Source organism: Rhinoderma darwinii, chromosome 5 (assembly GCF_050947455.1).
Source record: "Rhinoderma darwinii isolate aRhiDar2 chromosome 5, aRhiDar2.hap1, whole genome shotgun sequence".
In the NCBI taxonomy this organism is placed as follows: domain Eukaryota; kingdom Metazoa; phylum Chordata; class Amphibia; order Anura; family Rhinodermatidae; genus Rhinoderma; species Rhinoderma darwinii.
Genome location: NC_134691.1, coordinates 334,337,498 through 334,364,522, shown reverse-complemented (window position 1 = coordinate 334,364,522; position 27,025 = coordinate 334,337,498). Strand labels below are relative to the sequence as shown.

The 27,025-nt window shown below is 43.5% G+C and overlaps 1 protein-coding gene across 1 annotated transcript in view; it reads left to right on the top strand.

Annotated features, from left to right (window-relative positions):
- The window catches only part of THSD7A (thrombospondin type 1 domain containing 7A), a 413,050-nt gene that overhangs the window by 363,079 nt on the left and 22,946 nt on the right, over nucleotides 1–27,025 (top strand). Inside the window, exons 19-22 of the mRNA XM_075827763.1 lie at nucleotides 9,093–9,098; nucleotides 10,400–10,533; nucleotides 12,317–12,470; nucleotides 17,602–17,743. Of these exons, the coding sequence (XP_075683878.1) occupies nucleotides 9,093–9,098; nucleotides 10,400–10,533; nucleotides 12,317–12,470; nucleotides 17,602–17,743 (436 nt within the window). The remainder of the gene's footprint in view (nucleotides 1–9,092; nucleotides 9,099–10,399; nucleotides 10,534–12,316; nucleotides 12,471–17,601; nucleotides 17,744–27,025) is intronic.

Below are 27,025 nucleotides of genomic sequence, written 5' to 3'. Positions count from 1 at the left end.
AGGGGGGCTGTATGGCGTTATCTACAGGGGGGCTGTATGGTATTCTCTACAGGGAGGGTCTGTATGGCGTTATCTCCAGGGGGGCTGCATGGCGTTACCTACAGGGGGGCTGTATGGTGTTATCTCCAGGGGGGCTGTATGGCATTACCTACAGGGGGGGCTGTATGGCGTTCTCTACAGGGAGGGTCTGTATGGCGTTCTCTACAGGGGGATGTATGGCGTTATCTACAGGGGGGGCTGTATGGCGTTATCTACAGGGGGCTGTATGGCGCTATCTCCAGGGGGGCTGTATGGCATTATCTACAGGGGGGGCTGTATGGCGCTATCTACAGGGGGCTGTATGGCGCTATCTACAGAGGGGGCTGTATGGCGTTACCTACAGGGGGGTGTATGGCGTTATCTACAGGGGGGGCTGTATGGCGCTATCTACAGGGGGCTGTATGGTGCTATCTACAGAGGGGTCTGTATGGCATTACCTACAGGGGGGCTGTATGGCGTTCTCTACAGGGGGGCTGTATGGCGTTATCTACAGGGGACTCTGTATGGCGTTAGGTACAGGGGGGCTGTAAAAAAAGGCACTATCTACAAGGGGGGGTTGTGTGACACCCAGGGGAGGGGGGGCCCCAGTAAAAAGTTTGCTATGGGGCCCAGTCTTTCCTAGTTACGCCCCTGGGTAAGAGGGTGTATAGTTCTCCAGGCATCTGTAATATTGAACTCTAAAAGGAGAGACGGGAGGGAGCCGGAGATACAGGGTCTTGGCCAGGACGGAGGAACTTGTCCAAATGCTTATCCCAAGTAGTATTAAAATCACCCAGCCAGATACTAGGCACAGACGGGTGACTGGTTACAAACGACAAGATGGCATTAATTACGGCAAGGCAAAAGGGAGGCGGAATATGAACCTCTATCAGGAGAAATGGTTTATGATAAAGAAGACAGTGTAGTAGGACAAATTTACCACTCGGGTCCGAGGACATATCAATCAAGTGAAAGTGGATAGAGCGTTTTATCAATAGTGAGACACCCCTGGCCAAACTAGTGAATGTGGAATGGTATGACCAACCAATGCAGGGCTTATTTAGAAGACGGAGCCTGTCATCCGTCATGAGGGTCTCCTGAAGGCATATAATATCACAGTCATGCTTTTGTAAATACCAGGGCCCTCTCAATGCGATCGTTAAGACCTCTCACATTCCACGTTAAAAAGGCCACTAAGTCAGAAGACATGGTAAAAGGCAAAAGTGCAAACCTAGGCCCAACCCATCAGGACGGACTAGTACATGAGCAGCATAATATATCTGAGACCTGGAGAAATTAGAAGTGTGATATGCATTGTGGAAACAAACATGCAAAAAATACAGGTGGAAACAAATCCTTTCCCCCTACCCTACTGTCATGCACGCAGGCATGAAGTCTTGGATCCCTGAAACCAAAGTAATCGTAATAAGAGTAGTACAAATTACAAACCGTAATTATCAAATAGCATGTGAAAGAAGGGTGCAACCCCCCCCCCCCCCAGCAGAAAAAGAATACTGAAGAATGAAGGTGTCCATACAGTGAACGAATGATCCACAGTTCCATCATAGGATGTCAGAGACGAGAAGTGTTCTAGAAGCTTAGAACCGCAAGACGGTAGAGATACACAATTACTAATGTAAGCAATTAGGCATCCGGACGATGACGAGAACCTGCTTGACCACGAGGACGAGTTTCCAACCAGTCGAGTACTTCTTTGGGAGTGGTGAAGAAATGTGATTTGCCATCCACCAGAACTTTCAGCCGTGCAGGGTACAACATTGCTTATGTGGGATCAAGTTCTTTGAGCTTTTTCTTGGCAGTGAGGAACAAAGCTTTCTTCTTCTGGACCTCAATAGAGAAATCAGGGTAAACTGAGATCTGTGAGTTGGCATACAGAATTGACCCTGTGTCTCTGGTGAGTTTAAGGATAGTGTCCCTGTCCAGGTAGTTGAGGAGTTTAGCAATAAACGTGCCTTGAGGAGCTGTTGTAGGTGAGGGCCTGCAGGGCTGGAGAGACCCTAGCCAGTGAGCCCGGATGGCAATAGATCTTGTATGCAGGGAGGAGGGTGCCTCCGAGGAGGGGACTCACCAGTTTGCGTTATACAGTCCAAGGATGTCCGGCTACAGATGATGCAGGGAAGGACCGCTGAGATGGATCCAATATGGCGGCCACGACCAGCGTGAGCCACCATGTAATGGCCAACCAGGCCCTCCTTGAGGATGGCAAGCAGGGTTCACCAGGCAGACCGAACCCACAATCCTGGGCCGATGGTCTTAGGTGTCTTTAGTGCTCCGGAGGAGCTGTAAGTAGCCTGCGTCTGGCCACCTCAATCAATCTAAGCCGGGGATGCAGCCCCAGACCAGCCCTGAAAGCTTAAGGCCGCAGAACCCTGGCTGGAAAAGGGTTCTCACCCCAGGAGACCATCACTCTGCAGGGGGTGCTCACACAGGAGGAGATAAAACAGCCGTTGGCACGCAGCTTTTCCGACTTCCGGACGCAGGCCGCTACTCGATCCAGCGGCTTCAGGCCGGTCAGTAGACCGCAACCGTCAAAGATGAGCAGGGACCCCAATACCAGTCTAGAAAGGTACACCAGCCTCCGCAGGTTAGGGTTCACCTCCTGGATGAGTGCTGGGACCCCATATACAGGAAGATTGCTGGGGATAATATTGCTGGGATGGGAGCCCCATCAAAACATGTCCATCTAGCTCCACGTCCAAGCCACACCCCCCTCATCAAGACTATGTTTAATCACCCATTAAATAATCTTAAATACACCACAGAAGCCATAGGTTGTCAAACTTTGTCTATGTGCCCTATTGGGGCATATAGACAACGTAGAGGCCGTCCTTCCCCTCAGGACCCCCATCTATGAGACTGAGAAGAGAGGCACTAACAAAGAGTGGTTCTCATTCTGGCAGAGCCAGTCTTTCCATTACTTGGTCGGCCATTCATATTTGGCCAGTGGCAGCTTCCCCTTGCGGTAATAGATGATCGGCCAGGTTTTTTTAAGCCCGACTCCTGGCGATCAGCTAGCCTTCAGGTCACTTCGATTAAAAAAGGGGTTGTCGAGATGTGGTTTAAGTTTTATTTAAAAGGTGATTGAACATGGGCTTGATGACTTGACCTTCCATGTACAGAAAAGTCTACGTTTTACAGCAGTGCTCCACGAGCAACAGGTCAGGAATTGAGGATATCCCATAATGTGCACATCTCTGATGTATATCCAATAATTATATTACCTGTGCAATATTGAAAGGATTTTCCAATGATACTAAGGGATGGCATATCGCTTAATAAGCCATCATTTACTGATCGTGGCGGTCCAACTGCCAGGACTCCACTTATCCTCTGATTAAAGGGATTTTCCAGTTAAATAAAATTGATGGCTTATCCTCAGAATAAGGCCTCATGCACACGACCGTATTTTTGTCCACCCGTAAATACTGGCGTAAATACGGGTCCTTGGTCACACGTATTCGACCCGTATTGCACCAGTATTTAGGGACCCATGCCCATAAATACGGGTCCGGTGTCACCCGTATTCCACCCGTATTTATGAGCACGTTTTTGGCTGCAAAATTGCACTGCACTAATCGGCAGCCCTTCTCTCTATCAGTGCAGGATAGAGAGAAGGGACAGCCCTTTTCGTAATAAAAATAAAATAAATTCATACTTACCCGGCCGTTGTGTTGGTGACGCGTCCCTCTCTTGACATCCAGTCCGACCTCCCTGGATGACGCGGCAGCCCATGTGACCGCTGCAGCCAGTGATTGGCTGCAGCAGTCACATGGGCTGTAACGTCATCCCAGGAGGCCGGACTGGAGGAAGAAGCAGAGAGTTCTGGGTAAGTATGAACGTCTTTTTTTTTTTTTTTTACAGCTTTATCTATATTGTGATCGGAAGTCACTGTCCAGGGTGCTGAAACAGTTACTGCCGATCGTTTAACTCTTTCAGCACCCTGGACAGTGACTATTTACTGACATCGCCTAGCAACGCTCCCGTAATTACGGGTGCACACACGTAGTCACCCGTACTTACGGGAGCCCCATAGACTTCTATGGGCTGCCCGTGCCGTAATTACGGCCTGAAATAGGACATGTTCTATCTTTTTCAACGGCACGGGCACCTTCCCGTAAGCAAATGGGAAGGTACCCGTGGCCAATAGAAGTCCGTGGGCCCGTAATTACGGGAGTTTTTACGGTCGTGTGCATGTGGCCTAAAGGAGCAGCAGCACGCTCTTTCAAAAAATTCCACTGCACAGGAATCCCTTAGGTTGGACCCCCACCGGTCTTAAGATTGTGGCATATCCTAGTGATATTTCATAACATTATTAGAAGGAAATAAATCCCTTTAAGAAAATCCTAAAAACATTATCTGTTGAAGAAACTTTAGGTTTGGTTATGAAGAACATTATAAATAGAATAGGAAGACAACTTCCTAGATGAGACGTCAGGAGAAGCTGTTCTAAATCTCCAACTCTGCAGTCTCACGGGTCCAATGATTGGTACTGTGGGGCGACGTGACAAAATGTCTTCATATGTCATCTGTACCTGATTTACTTTGCTATTGGCAGATGTGCTCATTGCCGAGAGACAGTTATGAGAATGTTTCTAGATGGTGAATTATTCATGTTGCAGATTTGAATAACATATTAGCATAAATATGAGATACATTACATGTGGCATTAGAGTGTCTATTAATTATGACAATCAATCAAATTATCTCCAATTTACAAGCGAGCCACAAAGATTTCCTTTACAATAGGGCAGTATTATAGTAGTTATATTATTGTACATAGGGGGCAGTATTATAGTAGTTATATACTTCTAGATAGGGGGCAGTATTATAGTAGTTATATTCTTATATATAGGAGGCAGTATTATAGTAGTTATATTCTTGTATATAGGAAGCAGTATTATAGTAGTTATATTCTTGTATATAGGAGCAGTATTATAATAGTTATATTCTTGTATATATGGAGCAGTATTATAGTAGTTATATTCTTGTATATAGGAGCAGTATTATAGTAGTTATATTCTTTTATATAGGAGCAGTATTATAGTAGTTATATTCTTGTATATATGAGTAGTATTATAGTAGTTATATTCTTGTATATAGGAGCAGTATTGTAGTAGTTATATTCTTTTATATAGGAGCAGTATTATAGTAGTTATATTCTTGTATATAGGGGCAGTATTATAGTAGTTATATTCTTATATATAGGGAGCAGTATTATAGTAGTTATATTCTTGTATATAGGGGTAGTATTATAGTAGTTATATTCTTGTATATAAAGATAGTATTATAGTAGTTATATTCTTGTACATAGGGGGCAGTATATAGTAGTTATATTCTTGTATATAGGAGGCAGTATTATAGTAGTTATATTCTTGTATATACAGTAGAGGCAGTATTATAGTAGTTATATTCTTGTATATAGGAGGCAGTATTATAGTTGTTATATTCTTGTATATAGGGGGCAGTATTATAGTAGTTATATTCTTGTATATAGGGGCAGTATTATAGTAGTTATATTCTTATACATAGGGGGCAGTATTATAGTAGTTATATTCTTGTATATAGTGGGCAGTATTATAGTAGTTATATTCTTGTATATAGGAGCAGTATTATAGTAGTTATATTCTTGTATATAGGAGGCGGTATTATAGTAGTTATATTCTTGTATATAGGGGCAGTATTATAGTAGTTATATTCTTGTATATAGGAGGCAGTATTATAGTAGTTATATTCTTGTATGTAGGAGCAGTATTATAGTAGTTATATTCCTGTATATAGGGGCAGTGTTATAGTAGTTATATTCTTGTACATAGGGGCAGTATTATAGTAGTTATATCCTTGTATATAGGGGCAGTATTATAGTAGTTATATTTTTGTATATAGGGGCAGTATTATAGTAGTTATATCCTTGTATATAGGGGGTAGTATTATAGTAGTTATATTCTTGTATATAGGAGCAGTATTATAGTAGTTATATTCTTGTATATAGGGGCAGTATTATAGTAGTTATATTCTTGTACTTAGGGGGAAGTATTATAGTAGTTATATTCTTGTATATAGGGGCAGTATTATAGTAGTTATATTCTTGTATATAGGGGCAGTATTATAGTAGTTATATTATTGTATATAGGGGGTGGTAGTATTATAGTAGTTATATTCTTGTATATAGGGGCAGTATTATAGTAGTTATATTCTTGTATATAGGGGGCAGTATTATAGTAGTTATATTCTTGTATATAGGAGCAGAATTATAGTAGTTATATTCTTGTATATAGGAGCAGTATTATAGTAGTTATATTCTTGTATATAGGGGGCAGTATTATAGTAGTTATATTCTTGTATATAGGAGCAGTATTATAGTAGTTATATTCTTGTATATAGGAGCAGTATTATAGTAGTTATATTCTTGTATATAGGGGGCAGTATTATAGTAGTTATATGCTTGTATATAGGGGCAGTATTTTAGTAATTATATTCTTGTATATAGGGGGCAGTATTATAGTAGTTATATTCTTGTATATAGGAGCAGTATTATAGTAGTTATATTCTTGTATATAGGAGCAGTATTATAGTAGTTATATTCTTGTATATAGGGGGCAGTATTATAGTAGTTATATGCTTGTATATAGGGGCAGTATTTTAGTAATTATATTCTTGTATATAGGGGGCAGTATTATAGTAGTTATATTCTTGTATATAGGAGCAGTATTATAGTAGTTATATTCTTGTATATAGGGGCAGCATTAAAGTAGTTATATTTTTGTACATAGGAGCAGTATTATAGTAGTTATATTCTTGTACATAGAGGGCAGTATTATAGTAGTACTATTCTTAGACATAGAGGGCAGTATTATAGTAGTTATATTCTTGTATATAGAGAGCAGTATTATAGTAGTTATATTCTTGTATATAGGAGCAGTATTATAGTAGATATATTCTTGTATATAGGAGCAGTATTATAGTAGTTATATTCTTGTATATAGGGGTAGTATTATAGTAGTTATATTCTTGTATATAGGGGCAGTATTATAGTAGTTATATTCTTGTATATAGGAGCAGTATTATAGTAGTTATATTCTTGTATATAGGGTGCAGTATTATAGTAGTTATATTCTTGTATATAGGAGCAGTATTATAGTAGTTATATTCTTGTACATAGGGGCAGTATTATAGTAGATATATTCTTGTATATAGGAGCAGTATTATAGTAGATATATTCTTGTATATAGGGGCAGTAATATAGTAGTTATATTCTTTTATATAGAAGCAGTATTATAGTAGTTATATTCTTTTATATAGGGGCCAGTATTATTGTAGTTATATTCGTGTACATAGGGGGCAGTATTATTGTAGTTATATTCGTGTACATAGGGGGCAGTAATATAGTAGTTATGTTCTTGTATATAGGGGGCAGTATTATACTGTAGTAGTTATATTCTTGTACATAAGGAGGGAGTATTGTAGACAATGATTAATCTTTAGTTAATCACTCTTTTTTTTTGTACTTGGTGTGAGGAGATTCTAGAAATACTCGAGGCTGCTTTTAACTTTCTGTCCTATGGTACTTTACTCTGTTGTATTACAATATGTTGGAACAAATTTGTCAAAATGCTAAACTTGCAATTTAAAACGGAATTTATGAGCATTTTTTTCTATTGCCTTTTCGATGCTCAGTGACCCCAATCCATAGAAAGTCAATTCTGTATCAATACTGCCCTCTAGAGACAATTTAAATAATCAGTATTTAGAATGTATGTTTTAACGTATACATTGAACATATGGTGCTGATGTATACAACGTTTTGAACTGCTTTACTATGTAATCTAGTTTAAAAAAATGAAAATAAAAATAATAATAGATAGATGAATCCTAAAAGGTGGTTCCCATTAGGAAAGTGAATCAATTCCAAATGGGACTGAGCGTCTGAGCTACAAACCCTCCCACAACCTGTGAGCAGGTGCGGCTCCTTTAAGTTATGGAAAGTAAACATGGATTTCCCTTTTTACAGTTTGGACTCTTTTCCCGCACCTTGTGACTGCCGGGATATTCTTACTTTCCATTTATTGACAGTGAAAACTTTTTATTTTACCAAAAACATGATTTCCACTTTGCGCATTCAGGTTATTATTTCAGTGTCTTGCTTCAGGCTTTTTCTTTCCTTCATCATCATAAAACTTTTCAGCTAATTAAGTTTTGTGCTGTTTTATTGCACCTATTATTGCAGCACAGCGTCCGCAACCTTCACAAACGGATTTTTTCAGATCTCCTCCAGATCAGGCATCTGTCAAAAGCAACAAATCTTAAAGGGCATATAGCCTTCTGCAACCAATCCTTTTATTACTCCAATGCATATAAAACAAAATATAAAAATAGCTTTGCAAGTAGAATTGATTAAAAATCTCTTAACGTTTTGTGTATACAGCTGCTATATAATCCTACGTGTCTCCATGGTTACAGACTACAAACAAACACGGTGTAGTCTGATCCTGCAGTCATAGGAGTCAGATGGAAGCGAGTAACACATGACTGCCGAATCAGACTACACACAGGGTTTTTTGTAGTCTGTAACCATAGAAACACATAGGTTTGTATATAAACTATATACAAAATAGGAGGGTTTTTTTTATCAAGTCTCTTTGCGAAGTTATTTTTTTTATTTTAGATGCATTACGGTGGATACCCTCGAAGGTATGAAAAATAATTTGTGTATACATGGTAGAAAACTGGTAATTTCCAACCTATAGAAATCCGTTGTGACGGTGGATACATTTATCAGACAATTTTTTTATCAGAGCATTCAAGAAAATTTTTCCATAGGAAAGTCCTTCAACTGATTGAGACATTGCTACAAAAGGAGAGTAAAAAAATCTGGTAATATGGCCAAATTCAAAAACATTCAGTGGGGAAATTCTAAAATTGGTTCATATTATGTATGGAATTTTAGTTTTATTGTTCTAGTGTTATTTGCTGTTTTATTACATTGCAGTAATTTTTCTAATCATGTTTTATCTTCTTTTTCTCATTTTTGCATTGGATTTCCTTATACTCCACAGGCTCAGGTAAGGATCGGTATCATTTTTTTTTAATTGATCATGTTATTAAATTACACATTTTGGGAATTCTGGGTTAATAGAGGGGGTCCTCTGTTCAGGATCCTTATCTCTTGGCCAGAGTGGAGAGCAGTTACAAAGAGCATCTCTCTCTCTCTCTCTGAAGGACATGTCCTGTATTACACAGACCACACATTATGAATGGACATGGTGTAATGCTTCATTTGTCCTGTGGTGGCGCTGCAGTGAAATTGAACAATTACTACCAGGTATCCCCACAGATTGCCGGTGATCGCTGAAGGTCCGAGCAGGGAGACTTTTTGTGATCTACTTATTGTCAAGAGACCCTTCTTTTTTGTTTTTGGGTGTTTTTTTTTCTTTTTCTTTTCACAATTCAATGTAAACCTCCTCGCATGATATAGAATTGAAGAATTGTCCTATTACAGTTTATCGAGTCTCCATACGCAAGCTTATATTAACTATTACAGACCTTTTATGGTTCTGTACAGGGGTATAGCTATGGGATGTGCAGTGGCAGCAGTTGTACCTGAGCCCTGGTACCTGAGGGGTCCAAATGCCCCTCTAAAACAAAATAAGACACCAGTATTATAATAGTACTTAATATAGTCCCTTGTATTGGGACTCAATAGATATTAGATTTATTTTAAGCAAATCTTTTTTTTTTTTTTTAAATGATTAGAACCCGTAAGATTGTCTAGTAGTCCGGCATATTCGATAATCCGGCACCTCAGTGCTCCCCAGTATGCCGTATTATCAGAATTCTACCCCAAAAATTACCACATTTTTACTAAAATAGTGTTCTTCTTTTGGTCTTGTGAAATTCCACATCATATTACAGTTCTGAGCTGGAGAGGATTGCCATCTTCAGACTTCTGGATTATTGAATGCTGGATTAAAGGAATAATATTCTGTATTAATAAAATATTTACATTATTACATTAAATATAATATTTTGTGGTGCGAAAATCTACACAGTAAAGCCAATGCACCTTGATAGCGGAGAGGACACATTGCACAGATACAGAAGATTCATGTTCTATGCTGGGAATCTATGATATTAATTTGGTATCCGACTTCTTCGAGCGCCTGAGAGACTCTAAATGCCATTTACGGATGAGATTACAATATGTCATAATCTTACAGGCGGCAGAAAGCCGCAGACTTGGTAAGTGCAGACGATGTTGTGTCACCTTAGAAGACATAAGGGATTGTATGTAATAAGATGATTGCATCTTCCCGCCACTTATACATGAATAATCCATACATTGCTCTTCCTATATGGGCTGCAGGTATATGAAGTGGTCCCATGTCACAGTGACTGCAATCAGTACGTGTGGATCACCGAGCCGTGGAGCGTATGTAAAGTCACCAATGTTGATCTCAAGCAGAACTGTGGAGAAGGAGTCCAGACCAAGAAAGTCAGGTAAAGGCATTTATTTAAAGGTATACTCCACTCATCCCGTAATATTACACTGACTCTCAATAATGATCAGTTCTAGAATTTGTAGAATAGAAATGTATAAATACATTTTTATTTTATGTTCTAATAGGCATTATTTCAGTTGTTATTTTGCAAAGCTTTCCCTATATGGGCGGAGCTTATGTGTCATGTTACGGTTTTGCACTTGAAAAGCCAGTGTAGAGAAATAACATAAAGGGGTGGAGCCTGGCACCTGGCGTATCAAAGAGATAAGAGCCACAGATTGCTACAATGTAGAAACCATACTGTAACAGCACATATGAGCATAACTAGTGCAATTTGAGTACCCATTAGTGCCCCAGTCCACCCACAAAACCTCCCAGAAATGCCTACATATTTTCTAAAGCCTGCCCTGTTTAAGTACATTTTGCTGGAAATTCCCACAAAAAGATTTGCATATGGGGAACATATATAAACAGTAGAACTCTACGAGATCTCCCGTTCCTTTTAAGGGCATCTCTCCAAAAACCACTACAGATGGGAGGACTTCATAAGGTCACAAGAGGTTTAACCATCCAAGAGCATACACTAAGGATGGCCCCACTGGTGGAACTGAAAGTTCTATGGCCCCAATGCCAAATCTGTACCAGGACCCCCAGCACCTGCCATGTGCTGTTTCTAATACTGGTGTCTTCTTATGTGGCAGAGGGGTCTTTGGGCCCCTCCGGCTTCATGGCATGGGTAAGACAGCCATCTCTGAAGCCCCTATAGCTACACCTCTTGATGGCCCATTATTTCAAAATGAAGTCCTCATCTGGTTGGATAGCTGGATTCCTCACAAACCACAACCATTCTTGGGTAACTTTTTTTGATAATTTACTCCTTAAATACAGATGTAGCCAAGTTTATCTTGACTCTGATAACTTGCTGCATCGTGATATCACACGAAAAAGTAAAGTTAACGTTTCCTGTCACTGTGTATTTAATGCGTTAAGAGTCCAGATAAAGATGGCTACATCTGTAAATTTTCTTACCCCCAAGTCAAGTGTATCATGGCTATAGTGATAATACTCAGCAGCCCAGATCACTCTCTGACCATTTTTCCCCATCAGATACACATACTTGCTAACAGTCCCGATTTTGGTGGGACAATCACACCAAGCAGGACATAAAAAGGGTGGAGTTTATACAAATTTGCATGAAAATGGGCGTTTCTGGACCTTTCCGGGCATTCCCAAGCGGAATGGGGCGGGGCTTAACATTTCCCGATTCTGGAGATTTAAATTATGGTAAGAATGGAAACATTAAAGGGTGCACAATATACAACTGAGCTCAAGCGGTTTACCTTCTTCCATTCTCGATATCATTTCCCATATTATAAGTATCTAAAAAGAAATAGGCCACCCCAGTAAGCAGATTGTAGGGACCAAATGACGTTTACACAATAGCGAGTCCTGAAGTCAAACCCCTTCATGGGAAGTAGGAAAGGCTCTCGAATAAAATAATTATAATATAATGTGCAGCCGTCAGAGTTTTATAAACATAAAAGGTTTTCTTTGCACGAATATAAAATGATAGATATATTCTGAAATTAATTAAAAACCTCATTATTAGTCATTTGTGATGCGGTAATTAAAATAATCTCTACATTACTGAGAAAGAGAGGCCTGGATTTATAAATGCTATGTTAAGTGGCACAACCTGCTGGCCAAAACTGGTATTGCACCGACTGTGCACACAGATACTCCTTATACTCCCAGTATATTTTTGTATTTTATGTCATCAGATGCATGCAGAACACAGTGGACGGTCCCGCGGATGTTGTTGAAGACTATCTATGTGAGCCAGAAGAGATGCCTCTAGGGGCCAGAAATTGCAAGTTGCCTTGTCCCGAGGACTGCGTCATGTCGGAGTGGAGCAAATGGAGCAAGTGTCCTTTGGTAGGTACATCTTACCAGGGCCTCATTTCATGCCATCATTATAAAAAAATTATTTCTCCACTGTGTGTAGCCGGGGTACAAGAATTATACTGTATTGATTGGTATGTATTGAAATTACTTATCCTCTACTGATCCTGGGTTAGGGTCCTATTACATATATATGGGCTGTGAAAACGAGAGCCGATCAACGGGTCAGCTCGTTGATCGGCGTTCGTTTGCTCCTTTCACAAGGAGCTACTAATGGGGGCGAGCAATTATTACTACGATCGTTTGTCCCCATAGATTTCCATCATATCGGCAGCACGTCTCCTTGTTTACACTGGCAAATGTGCTGCCGACAATGATGATATTTCATGCTGCATAAACGAGCAGATCAGCCGATAAATGAGCGTTTTCTCACTCATCGGCTGATCGTTGCTCTTTACACAGTGCAATGATCGCGAACGAACGTTCATATGAATGCTTGTTTGCCTAATAATTTGGCCCGTGTAACAGGGCCTTTACACTTGTATTATACTCCAGAGCTGCAATCACTATTCTGCTGGTGGAGTCACTGTGTACATACATTATATTACTTATCCTGTACTGATCCTGGGTTACATCCTGTATTATACTCCAGAGCCGCACTCACTATTCTGCTGGTGGAGTCACTGTGTACATACATTACATTACTTACCCTGTACTGACCCTGAGCTACATCATGTATTATACTCCAGAGCTGCACTCACTATTCTGCTGGTGGAGTCACTGTGTACATATATTACATTACTTATCCTGTACTGATCCTGAGTTATATCCTGTATTATACTCCAGAGCTGCACTCACTATTCTGCTGGTGGAGTCACTGTGTACATACATTACATTACTTACCCTGTACTGACCCTGAGCTACATCATGTATTATACTCCAGAGCTGCACTCACTATTCTGCTGGTGGAGTCACTGTGTACATACATTACATTACTTATCCTGTACTGATCTGATTTACATCCTGTATTATACTCCAGAGCTGCACTCACTATTCTGCTGGTGGAGTCACTGTGTACATACATTACATACTTATCCTGTACTGATCTGATTTACATCCTGTATTATACTCCAGAGCTGCACTCACTATTCTGCTGGTGGAGTCACTGTGTACATACATTACATACTTATCCTGTACTGATCTGATTTACATCCTGTATTATACTCCAGAGCTGCACTCACTATTCTGCTGGTGGAGTCACTGTGTACATACATTACATTACTTATCCTGTACTGATCCTGAGTTATATCCTGTATTATACTCCAGAGCTGAACTTACTATTCTGCTGGTGGAATAATTCAGGCTGTAATTCAGGATCAGTTAGAGATAAGTAATGTAATGTATGTACACAGTGACTCCACCAGCAGAGTAGTGAGTGCAGCTCTGGAGTATAATACAGGATGTAACTCAGGATCAGTACAGGATAAGTAATGTAATGTATGTACAAGGTGACTCCACCAGCAGAATAGTGAGTGTAGCTCTGGAGTATAATACAGGATGTAACTCAGGATCAGTACAGGATAAGTAATGTATGTACACAGTGACTCTACCAGCAGAATAGTGAGTGCAGCTCTGGAGTATAATACAGGATGTAACTCAGGATCAGTACAGGATAAGTAATGTAATGTATGTACAAGGTGACTCCACCAGCAGAATAGTGAGTGTAGCTCTGGAGTATAATACAGGATGTAACTCAGGATCAGTACAGGATAAGTAATGTATGTACACAGTGACTCTACCAGCAGAATAGTGAGTGCAGCTCTGGAGTATAATACAGGATATAACTCAGGATCAGTGCAGGATAAGTAATGTAATGTATGTACACAGTGACTCCACCAACAGAATAGTGAGTGCAGCTCTGGAGTATAATACAGGATGTCACTCAGGATCAGTACAGGATAAGTAATGTAATGTATGTACACAGTGACTCCACCAACAGAATAGTGAGTGCAGCTCTGGAGTATAATACAGGATATAACTCAGGATCAGTGCAGGATAAGTAATGTAATGTATGTACACAGTGACTCTACCAGCAGAATAGTGAGTGCAGCTCTGGAGTATAATACAGGCTGTAATTCAGGATCAGTTTGAGATAAGTGTACACAGTGACTCAAGTTTTTATGCAGATTAATTCTATACAGTATATAAATTGTAAAATGTTGTTTAAAGCTGAACATACATTTTAAACTTCTACAACAAGGGGTACACTAAGGATGGGGCCCGGATCAAAATAAAAATGCCCCAATGCATACATATACTCACAGGAAATAACTATAGGTCACACTGTACAATGGCTTATAATGGTAGAGTAGACTTAGGTGAAGGATCCACAGCACCAGTTGTGGTAGCATTACTGCGACTTTCGTAAAATGTGAATAGAACCTTAGCATCAACTATTTCAGTTCATCAGGACGACAAGATTTATAAATGGCGCCATTCTTCAGATCACGCTGTTCTGGTGCCATTGTGCCCTTATAATACTCAAAGACTAGGAATATGTATCATTTCGCTGAATACGTTCCACAGCGGCAGTAACATCTTCTGGATTGAATATTCATCTCTCCTACTACAAAGGATAATGACATTAATTAGATTTCAGACAATGGCTGTTTGGTAGAATACTAATTATTCTATTGTCGCCATACAATCCGTTATTTCAGGTACATCATGAACGAAGTGTAATTAGTATGTAAATACCTTTACCGGAAGGCAGACTGGATATTAGATGAACAAGGAGAAATATTGACTACAGCAATGAGCTACACATTGCTCTTTATTAGTAAAGTGAGCTGTCCCTTTAAGGGTATGTTCACATGTAGGGTAAATACTGCGGATTTTCCGCAACAGATTTCGTTGCAGAAAATCAGTAGCAGCAGAGTGGATGAGATTTGAACAAATCTCCACGCAATGCGAAAAAATAAGCTTAAAAAACGCTCATAAATTGACCTGCAGTGCGTTTTTTTAATTTGCAGATTGTCAATTAATATTGCGGAATCGCTGGATTTCTGTTGCAGGTTTTCCCCTTTAATTCAATGGGAGGTAAAACCTGCAAAAAAATCTGTGATTCCGCCGCAAAAATCGCAACTACGAAAAAAAAAAAACTTATACTTACCTAGACGTCTCTGCTTCTGCATCCCGGCCGGCCTCCTGGGATGATATTTCATCCCATGTGACTGCTGCAGTCAATCACAGGCTGCAGCGGTCACATGGGATGAATCGTCATCCCAGAAGGGCGAGCTGCAGGACGTTAGAAGAGCGCTTCGCCATGACTATGGATAAGTATAATTTTTTTTTAACCTTTTTCCGCAGCGGACAATCTGGCTGAAAAACTGCACCACAACTTGGTACGGTTTTTCGACCGGAATTTCCAGCACGGATATGCTGTGTACTTTTACGCAGCGTATCTGCCCTGTGTGAACGTAGGCTAAGAGCAGGCAGTGCTTTATTATAATAAAAACAAGCATGATCCCACATTTGCCCTGTAGTCGTCCTCTTCTGTCCACTTCTGTTCAGGTATTTCTTAGTTATATTGATTCCTGAAAAAGTTTGGTGACGACCAATGACATTTACATTCCAGCTACAGGAGGGATTTGTCATCCCACTTTTTATAGTTGTTTTATTCTTCTTTTTAATAAATCTGCCTAGTAATTTATGGTTATGCAAGTTGGGGATGTATCTGCATAACTAGACAGATTTTTTATTCAGGAGTCTGGGAACGCTGAAAGACAACCCCCATGGGAGCTGTAATGTCTGTGTATTACCAGGCAAAGCCTTTGAACAAGATTGGCGCTGTTTCTGGTGGAAAAAAAACACCTCAATGATACAGCTGGTGGCAGATAACACAGGATCACACCATTGACAACAGATGATAGGTACTGTTCAACCCTCCTCCTCTCCTTAGGGTATGTTCACACGGCCTATTTATGGACGTAATTCGGGCGTTTTAACCCCCGAATTACGTCCGAAATTACGGCTTGAAAGTGTTGACAAACATCTGCCCATTGAAAGCAATGGGCTGACGTTTGTCTGTTCACACGAGGCGTATAGTTACGCGTCGCTGTCAAAAGACGTCGCGTAAATAGACGCCCGCGCCAAAGAAGTGTGCTGTCACTTCTTCAGACGTAAATGGAGCCGTTTTCCATGGACTCCATGGAAAACCAGCTCCAGTTACGTCCGTAATGGACGCAGCGTTCAAGCGCCTGCACATGCCGTTACTGCTGAAATGACGGGGCTGTTTTCTCCTGAAAACAGCCCCGTAATTTCAGCCGTTACGGACGCTGCCATGTGAACATACCCTTACAAGTACAGTAACCTCTGCACATGACACAGAGCATGCTCACTACACTCTCTCATGAACTTGGAAGCAGATAACATAGGAACACACCATTGACAATATGCAAAAGGTCTAGCTCCGCTCTTCCTCCCCTTACCAGTACAGTAACCTTTGCACATGACACAGAGCATGCTCACTACACTCTCCCATGAACCTGGAAGCAGATAACATAGGAACACACCATTGACAATAGGTGAAAGGCCAGCTCAGCTCCTCCTCTCCAGTACAGCAACCTCGACACAGAGCATGCTCACTACACTCTCCCATAAAGCTGGAAGCAGATAACATAGAAAAACTCAATTGTGACAATAGATGATCAGGACAGATCAGCTCCTCTTCCCCTTACCAGCACAGTAAAATGTACACGTGACACAGAGCATGCTTAGTATGTAAAGATCTAGGTGAGTGCACGGCCCTGGCAGGGGTATCACGGTACAGAACAGTGGAAAGCGCCGTAATACAGATAATTAAAAGATGACAATGAAGATGCAAACTTGGCTAAACACCGTGATTATGTCTACGAGATCTTCATTATTATGCAAATGTAGTTCCAGCCTTCATAATGACACGTTTAGTATTTTAATTCTCTGCTTGAGCTTCAGATTGTTGTTTGCTTAATTTGCTTGTCTAATGTGTGATGTCTGTTTGCAGACGCAGAAGAAAAGCGCTTGCTGGTAATTGAAAGGCCTCGTGTGTTTGCCATGTTCACCGTATTGAAATTTTTACCTAGTGTCATTTATCAAGAAAAATGTTTGCTTTACTGTTTTCCAGCCTTGTGATGGAAAAGGCTTTCGAGAACGGTCAGCAGTGTCCATCCGACAGGCCGCAGAAGGCAAAGCCTGCCATATTGCCACCGAAACCGAGCCTTGCATCTTGAACAAGAACTGTTTCCATTATGAGTACAATGTGACAGGTATGTGTCAGTGATATACAGTACCGTACAATCGTTTTTATCCAGCTTTTTATTTTTATTTTTTATTAATTAGCAAAATTAAAAGTGAATGAACCAAAGAGAAATCTAAATCATATCAATATTTGGTGTGACCACCCTTTGCCTTCAAAACAGAATCAATTCTTCCACGTACACGTGCACAAAGTCATGGATTTTGTAGGATTATAGTCAGATGTATGATTAAAGGGTAACTAAACGTTTAACAAACTTTTGACATGTCATAGTGACATGTCAGAAGTTTGGATTGGTGGGGGTCCGAGCACTGAGACCCCCACCAATCGCTAAAACAAAGCAGCTGAAGCGCTTGTGTGTGTTCTCAGCCGCTTCGTGTCTGTTCGGCTTTTTCCGGAAATGAATGTATCGGAGTACGGACTTAATAAGAAGTCTATGAGCCCGTACTCCGATACATTTATTTCCGGAGCCAAAGCATTTTTACTTTGAAGCATTCTCCACAACTGCCTAAAAATTTTGCACAGTACTGTAAGTTGTCTAAAATAAAATAAAAAAGACCAATGTGTGTGAAATTGTAGGGAACTACACTGCTGCATATTGTGCATAATACTCATGGGTTTGACCTTGTAAAGCCGGGGTGCGGTTATGCAAATATGACATGTGGCGGCATTTATTCATTTCCTAATGGGAACCACCTTGTTGGTCTCATCTATTAATCTGTCTGTCTGTCTGTCTGTCTTAGATATTGCAACCGGGCTGTCATATTCCTATTATGCCATTTTTTAGACATGGTCTAGTAGGTGTCTGTCAGTTTGGCAAAAACACATTAAAATTAGAGCTTTTCCAATGCATTATTATTTAATCTACCTTCAACAAATATGCATCTATTGCACCCACTGAATGCTTTCCAAATCCTACTTCAGGGTGCCATTTTTAAGTGCATGCTTTATAATGTGCCTCCTGCTCTAAATGGCCAAAATACACCACATGATCTCAGCCATGGCACTTTAGTGCCTAAAGGAGTCACGGCCACGACCATTTGCCATCTCTTGGCCCATTAGACCAATATTCACAATTATTTTCATATAGCATGCACAAATCGCTGCCCTGAACGAACAAGGATTTCCAGCAACATTTAGTAAGTGCAGTAGCATCTACTAATAAAGGACTATCGATGCTCTTGCTTAAAAGGGAGTTTCCTGGTGACAAACTCCATTTAACACCTATGTCTTACCTTTCAACACCATTTACTAATTTATCTATAGATAAAAAAGTGCTAGATAAAATGCTGAGTAAATGTGAAAAAACATTACATTATTTATTCTGTACCGATCCTGTGTTACTTTCTGTAATATACTTCAGAGCTGCACTCACTATTCTTCTGGTGGAGTCACTCTGTACATTACATTACATTACCTATCCTGTACTGATCCTGAGTTACAGCCTGTATCTCTTTATTTTATATAAATTTACAAAACATAAACTGAAAAACAAATACATAACTAATTCCATATAACCAAAAAGTCACAACCCAATTCTTATAAACAAATTTTCTTATATACATCTCTGTATATGAGAAGAGAAAACTATACCAGACCCGGCCACATACACCCCACTCTTATATACTTACATCTACACTTCATCCGAAACTAAACAATAACTAGAATATATACAAACATCATATAAATGTAATCAAAAGTACTAACAGAAAATCCCCCGACCCGCGTCAACCAAGGGCCTAAAGAAACAACATAATAATGATGATAATAATCAAACAACATAATAATAGCAAATAAAATAATAATAATAATAATAACAAATAAAATAATAATAATAATAATAATAACAAATAAAATAATAATAATAATAACAAAAACAATCCCAAATATAATAATACTAATCCCAATTATTTTTTTATTTAATTTTTTTATCTTTTTTTTTTGTAACTTTTTTTTTTTTTTATAATCACACTATACACTTCCTGACTTTCCCTAACCTTACCCTTCTTACCTAAACTCCACCACCCCAGCCAGCATCTCGCCTCATGTCCTATTCTAACAACATTTCTACAATATAGTACAATACACATCACCAACTTGTCCAAATACCAAACCATATACAAAATACACCGTACCCGAAAGCACCAAGTTCGGTCGCTTGTAAACCTTTTTCCTGCCATTTCAATCCTAAACAAAACAAAAATCTTCCAGTGCTTACCTAGCCCATCACCAGATAGAGAGAAGGGAAAGCCCCCCTCCAGAGGCCAAGGTACCACGTCCACCGCTGCACCCTCCCTATCGCTTGCCCTATCTCCTTCCTTACCCTATTACTAGCCCTTTCTTGACCCTATTGCAAGCTGACCCTATGCTGACCCTCACCTTTCCCTTATTCCGAGCCCTATCGCTATATTTTTTATTGGTGCCTCAGCGGAACACAGACCCCAACCTCCAGTTGAGCACCGGTGACGACTCCCCCTCCCTCATGAAGGCAGACACATTAAGGCACCCAAAAGGAAAAGCCCCTCCAAAGACGAGAGGCTTTGGATGCTCCCAATCTGCCGACCTCCAAAAGAATGCACCTTCACCAGGTCACCCATGATATTGCTAACAACCTCATCCACTAGGAGGATTTTCTTCTGGGTAGAAACTAGACATCGTGCATTCCACATAAAGTGCCTGACCACTATACTGACTAGAAACAAGGTGCAATGGTCCCTACCACCGAGGTCTCCGAACACTCCATAGGCCCACCCAGCATAGGAGAGGCTGGTTAGGCCTGGCCAACCAATGGAGGCTCCCACCCTTTTGTATACCTCTGTATTGAAAGGGCAATGAAGCAGGAAATGCTCCATGCTTTCCAGCACTCCGCCGCACTCCTCCCGGGGGCAATCCCGATCATCAGAGCTTCTGCACTTTAGATTGCCACTCACATACAGTCTCCCATGGAAGCAACGCCAAGCCAGATCCCAAAACTTCTGGGGAATCCTCGCTGAATTTAAAAGTTTTAATCCCACCCCGAGGTCACTACTTGGGCAGTCTTTGAGCGCCAGGGGCTTCTGGAAGTGGGTCATCAGGACCCTCCTGTCAAGAAATTTTCTCGACATGGTCCTGATCTCCCACACCTCCAGACCCCACCGGCGAACAATCTTCAGCGCCAGGGTGGCATAAGCCGGGAGATGTCCGTGAGGTGTACGCAGGTCTTTCACTTGCCCTCCTCTCTCCCATTCCTGGAAGAAAGGCCGAAACCACCCCCTGCAGGAGGATATCCACCAAGGAGCCCTCTCTTGCCAGAGGTTTGCCAGGTTGATCTTAACAAAGGTGTTCACTAGGAACACCACCGGGTTAACCATACCTAACCCGCCTAGTGTCCTTGGTAGGTAAGTAACCTCCCTCTTGATTAGGTTGAGCCTGTTCCCCCATAACAGCTGGAAGAACAGGCTATAGACCCGAGTCCAGAGAGGTTCTGGCAAGATGCACACACTGCCCAGGTAAAGCAACATGGGCACCAGGTAGGCCTTGGCCAAGTGAACCCTTTCCCTCAGGGTTAAGGACCAACCCTTCCATTGGTCGACCTTCTGGGCAACTAGATTCAGCCTATCCTCCCAGTTCTTCTTGGAGTAATCACCCGGGCCAAATTCGACTCCTAAGATCTTAGCAGACCCCTGAGGCTCTGGAAGGGTGTCCGGGAGATCAAAACCAGGATCTCCTCCTCCCAGCCAGAGACTTTTGCACTTATCCCGGTTGATCTTGGACCCAGATGCCAATGAGTAACGCTCCACTTCCGACATCACCCACTCTGCCTCCCCTCTCGAGGAGACAAAAATGGAGACGTCGTCTGCGTACGCAACCACCCTCTGAGTGGCCTCCGGCCCCTCCAGGCCGGCCCCGACTCCCGCCAATGGCCCACGATCGATCCTTTTAAGAAAAGGATCAATTGCGAACGCATATAGCAAAGGGCTCAAGGGACAACCCTGGCGGACACCAGACCCAACCTCAAAGGGTGTTCCAACCCAACCGTTCACCAGCGCAAAAGTCTCAGCCCCAGTGTATAAGGTCTGTAGCCAATTGACAACCCCCCCCGGTAGGCCGTACCTCAGAAGGACCGACCAGAGGTACTCGCGGTCCACCCGGTCAAAAGCCTTGGCCTGGTCCAAGGACAGGATGTACCCCTCCCACCGACCAGAATTTCCCTGCTCCACTGCCTCTCTGACACTGAGGACAGCACTAAATGTGCTGCGGCCTGGAACAGAGCAATGCTGGACCGGCGAAAGGAGCCGGGATGCAAACTTCACCAGCCGATTAAACAGCACCTTTGCGAGAACCTTTCTGTCCGTATTGAGCAGCGCTATGGGATGCCAATTCTCAATACGGGTCGAGTCTTTACCCTTCGATAAAACGATCAAGGCCGACCTCCTCATTGACATTGGCAAAGTACCCGAGGAAAGGCACTCATTAAACACCTCAGTCAAGAGGGGAACTAGGGTTCCTTTAAAAGTCTTATAAAACTCGGATGTTAAGCCATCCGGCCCTGGCGATTTTTTGAGGGCAAGCCCATCAATCGCCAATCCAACTTCCTCTTCCTTGATCGAGTCTATGAAAACACCGAGAGAGGGGTCTACCACTGGCTCAGGGATGGTTTCAGCCAGGAAAGCCGACATCTCGTCTCGGTTTGGATCTTGCTTCCCCAAGAGGTGCGAGTAGAAGCATCTGACGACCTCCAAGATCCCTGATTTGGATCTCTTCAGAGATCCTGTACTATCAATCAGTCCTGTCACAACCTTACGACTCACTGACATCTTACAGTTCCTGTAGGGGTCGGGCGAGCGGTACCTCCCGAAATCCCTCTCAAGAACTAAAGATGTGTGCCTATCATACTGACACCTCCTGAGCAAAGCTTTCACCACGGAGATCTCCTCCCCACTACCCCCGGTTGAGACCAGATGTTCGAGTTTCCTCCTCAGTTCCTGATATAGGCGGTACCTACTCATGGACCTGAGGCTTGAGAGCCTGCGGAAAAATCCTGCCACCCGGACTTTAAACAACTCCCACCACTCAGACTTAGTACCACTGAGATCCAACAAAGGAACCTGGCTCTGAAGCAAATCCTCAAAGGCCTGTCTTATCTCCGCTTCTTCCAAGAGAGTAGAATTCAGCCTCCATATACCTCTTCCCATCTGGAGGGACTCTGCAATGTTCAAAGAGAAAATAATCATACAGTGATCGGAGAACTCCACCTCAACAACGGACACTGGTGAAGAGATGGCTTCCTCCTTCAAAAAAAACCTGTCTATCCTAGACCTACAACTACCTCTACGATAGGTGAAACCCGAGTGGCCTGGGGTATGCCTGATGTGGATATCCACAAGGCGAGCATCGCTAACTATATTTTTTAATGCTACACTATCATAGGTCAATTTTTTATCTCCGGAACCTCCTCTATCTCGGGGCCTCACGACAGTATTGAAGTCCCCTCCAAAGATAACTTGTCGACCTGAAAAAAGGAAAGGCTTAATCCTCATGAAGAGACTTTTACGGTCCCATTTGCTCTGGGGTCCGTATATATTGATTAGTCTTAATTCCTGTCCCCTCATGAGGACATCTAAGATCAAGCACCTCCCCATTTCTAACTCAATCATCCGTCGGCATGTTACCGGTGCGGTGAAAAGGACCGCCACTCCGCTATAGGGCTCAGCCGCAAGAGACCAGTAGGAGGGCCCGCGTCGCCACTCCCTCCTAGATTTAACGACGTCTGCCAAAAGTGACAGCCTGGTCTCCTGCAAAAACAAAATGTCGGCTTCAACTCGGCCAAGAAAATCAAAGGCTGCAAATCTCGCCCTATCTGACTTAATGCTGGCAACGTTAATTGATGCCAGCGTCAACGGAGTGGGTGCCGCCATCATGGATGTTTGAGTTAGACGGCTTTCTTCTTCCCACCCCCCCCTCTATCTGATGAGGACCCCCCTTCTTTGCCTCGCTTCTTGCAAACTGAGGAGTCCATACTCACCACCCTATTCCCATCTTCATCCCCAAGTTCCGGGTCAACCTCCCCCTCTGGGGGCAACGGCCCCTGCAGCAGGGGAGGCTCAACGACTCTAGGGTGCCCTACCATGCCCTCCCTCTTAGTATGAGAGGCTGGAATGTCCACGAGAGCATGGTATCGATCAGTAGAGCGCACCAGGGAGGTACAGGATTTACCTTCCTGGGCCAGGGCGGGGCCAGATGTATTTGGCCCTTGGGTTTTGCCCGGTGTCCCTTTTGCTGTAGGCTGAGTCCTCTCTTCCTCTCCCACACTTTCATAGTGGGAGGACTGAGAGTCCTCAGCCCTCTGCTCCCTTTGGATCCTCCTCATCTCCCCGTTCAATTCGGCCTCCCCAGGGGCATCAGCTTCAGGGGGGGCATCCAGATCCGAATCAGAGGTCGTCCCAGTTTCCTGGAGCGCCCTCCAAATCCTCTCCTTCCTTCGCTTCTCCGCCCTTCTCTGGCGAGAAGGGGGACCCTTCTTTGCATTCTTCCCTTGCCCCTGTGCCCCATCGTCCCTGCCCGCACCCTCACCCACGGAGGCCTCCCTCCTTTCATCCTCCGCAGGTTTGGAACAAGCATTGACAACAGAGCGAGGACACCGACTGAACGGGTGGCCTAAGTCACCACACAGGTTGCAGCGAATACGGTCACACGATGCGGCTAGATGACCAATCCCCCCACAATGAGCACACTTCTGCACCTTGCAGCCTGCACTCAAATGTGAGGGGTCGCCACACCGGTGACACAACTTCGGCTGCCCCTGGTAGAAGACAAGGATCCGATCTCTTCCCAGGAAAGCAGACGATGGCATGTGGGACACCGTCTGTCCCAGACGCTTTAGTTTAACCATGAACGTCCAGGCCCCTGACCAGATGCCAAACTCATCCATGTTCTTCCGTGGCATCTCTACTACCTCACCGTACCTTCCCAACCAGGTCATGATATCAATACAAGAGAGTGACTCGTTACGGGTAAGAACGGTCACTCTCTTGGGACCACTTTGGCGAGAAATTGCTTGTGCAGCAAAGTCTCGCCAGCCAGGCTCGTCCTTCATCAGATCGTAGTTCCCCCAGAAGACCTCAAGGCCCCCTAGGTGAACAAAGCTGATGTCAAACTCGACCGAGCCATGAGGATGTATCAAGGCAAAGATGTCACTCGCCTTGAAGCCCATCCCCAGCAGCAGCTCCACCACCCTCTTTCTGGGAGGGCACACATCATTGCCACGCCACCGGAGACGGACCACATTCCTCCTGGCTACAGCCTGCCCGGCTGTTGGGAGCGACCACTGATCTCCTCGTTGCTCTCGGAAGGCATTTAGACCATATCTGTCTATCCAGAAAGACAGGTCCTTCTGCACTCCCCCTATGGTTAGGGTTTGCTTTCCCTCTCTTAAAGCGTCCAAGAGACGTTGTTGCAAGTTACCGTCCCCGTACCTTGAGGATGAAGATGGGTGGGCCCGCTGTCCCCCCGCTGCCACACCAGCATAAGACCTGCCGGATGTCACAGCAAGAGGAGCGCCAGGCCCATTGCCCCTGGTTGATACCCCATCCCCACCACCCACAGACACAGCACTCAACACCCCATTACCAGCAGACACTCCAGCAACTTTATTTACAGACACCTGCATACCCCCAGCAGTTTTCACATCCACAGCCGCAACTTTTTCATTTAACCCACCAGGTCCCCCTGCAGTCATCCTTCTGGCCAGGCCTGGTTCTATGTTATGGATTTTTGCTGTACATTTTGTTTGATTAGACATTGCTTCAGTCTCCGCATCATCAGGCACCTTTGCAGGGACGCCACCAGATGTTATAAGCGGTGTCCCTGCTGTGCCCTCCGCCTCATTAACCTCCATCTTTTCTATGCGCGGAACATTTTTGGGAAAGGGGCCACCGTCGCCCCCGACGCCAGCAGCCCCCTTCTCGCCTACACCACTTTTCAGCGATGCGGACGAAGGAGCCACTGACATCACTGGAGCCGCCTCCGGCGCCGGACCACTCCCCCCTCCCACAGAGGAGTGGCCAACAGAGCCGGAGCCCCCTCTGTGACCGCCCTTGTCCGGAACATCTGACGGCTTTACTGCGACACCGACAGACTTCCGGCTTTCAGACACCACATCCGGTTTCTGGTTTACCCGTTCTCCCGACCCCTGACTCGCATCAAAGACCAGTTTCCCGGGCTCGCCATTCACCGGACACGGGGACACACCCCCTGGCGTCACCAGGCCACCAGTACCGCCCCCTTTGCAGGGGTTGGCGTCCGGCGCCATTTTGACCACCACGTGTTCTAATGCCGGACCCGTAACACTCTCCCCGCATTCCCGCTCCAGCCCCACTGCAGAGGCTTGAGCTGGGGGTCTTGCGGGACCTGCGCCCTGATTCTGACTTTCATCTGGCTCAGAGCACAGGAAGGATCTTGCTGTATACACCAGTTTAAATGAACCTTTAGCAGATTTTTTTTCCTTTTCCTTTTTTTTCTTCTTACATTTTTTTTTCTTTTCCTTTTCCTACTCTGCGGGTAACTCTGCACCAAAACAAAATCCCTGGAAGGATACCGGCGACTCCACATTACGGATCTGAGTGAGTAATCCTGGAGGCCGCTCACTGTCAGTTTCAAAACACTCCTGATTATTCCCAGCTGTGAGTCCACCCTCCTCCTCCTCACTGCTCCTGGGTGCCTCAGAATCTGTGCCTTCTCTGGACTTTACATTTTCATGCTCCATTGCCTCCACCACATTTTCCTTTGCTGTGTCTGGGGCTCTGCTGTCTTCCTCCATACATTCTATTTTTATAGGCGCTGCCATCTCGGCAAACCTCTCTTCGTTTTTTAACTTTTCTCCAAACACCCCTCCGCCTGCTAAAATCTCCTCACGTCTTAATTCCACTTCTTTTATTTCCTCCAACAAGGATTTCACATTTAAACGGTATCGGGACCTCTTACCTCCTGCGGCTTTTGCAGCCCTTCCTCTGGCGACCGCCAAGTCCGCACGGAGCCGTTGCAGCGACTTCCTGAGGTCCCGATACTCCTCCAACCGCATAGCCAGACGGGAGCTGAAGTTCTCCACCGTCTCTCCGGTCCTCAGCTGTCCCCATTCCTCCACACGACCGTCATCCAAATGTCCAGACAGTGCTGGTCCTTCTCCAGACGACAACACCTCTATCACCATGCCGGACCGCGTCTCCATACCCTTATCCAGGGTTCCAGCCACGGGGGGAGCCAGGATAGCCTTGCCCCGAGATGATCTCCTCACCCCCGCGACCGTTTGCATATT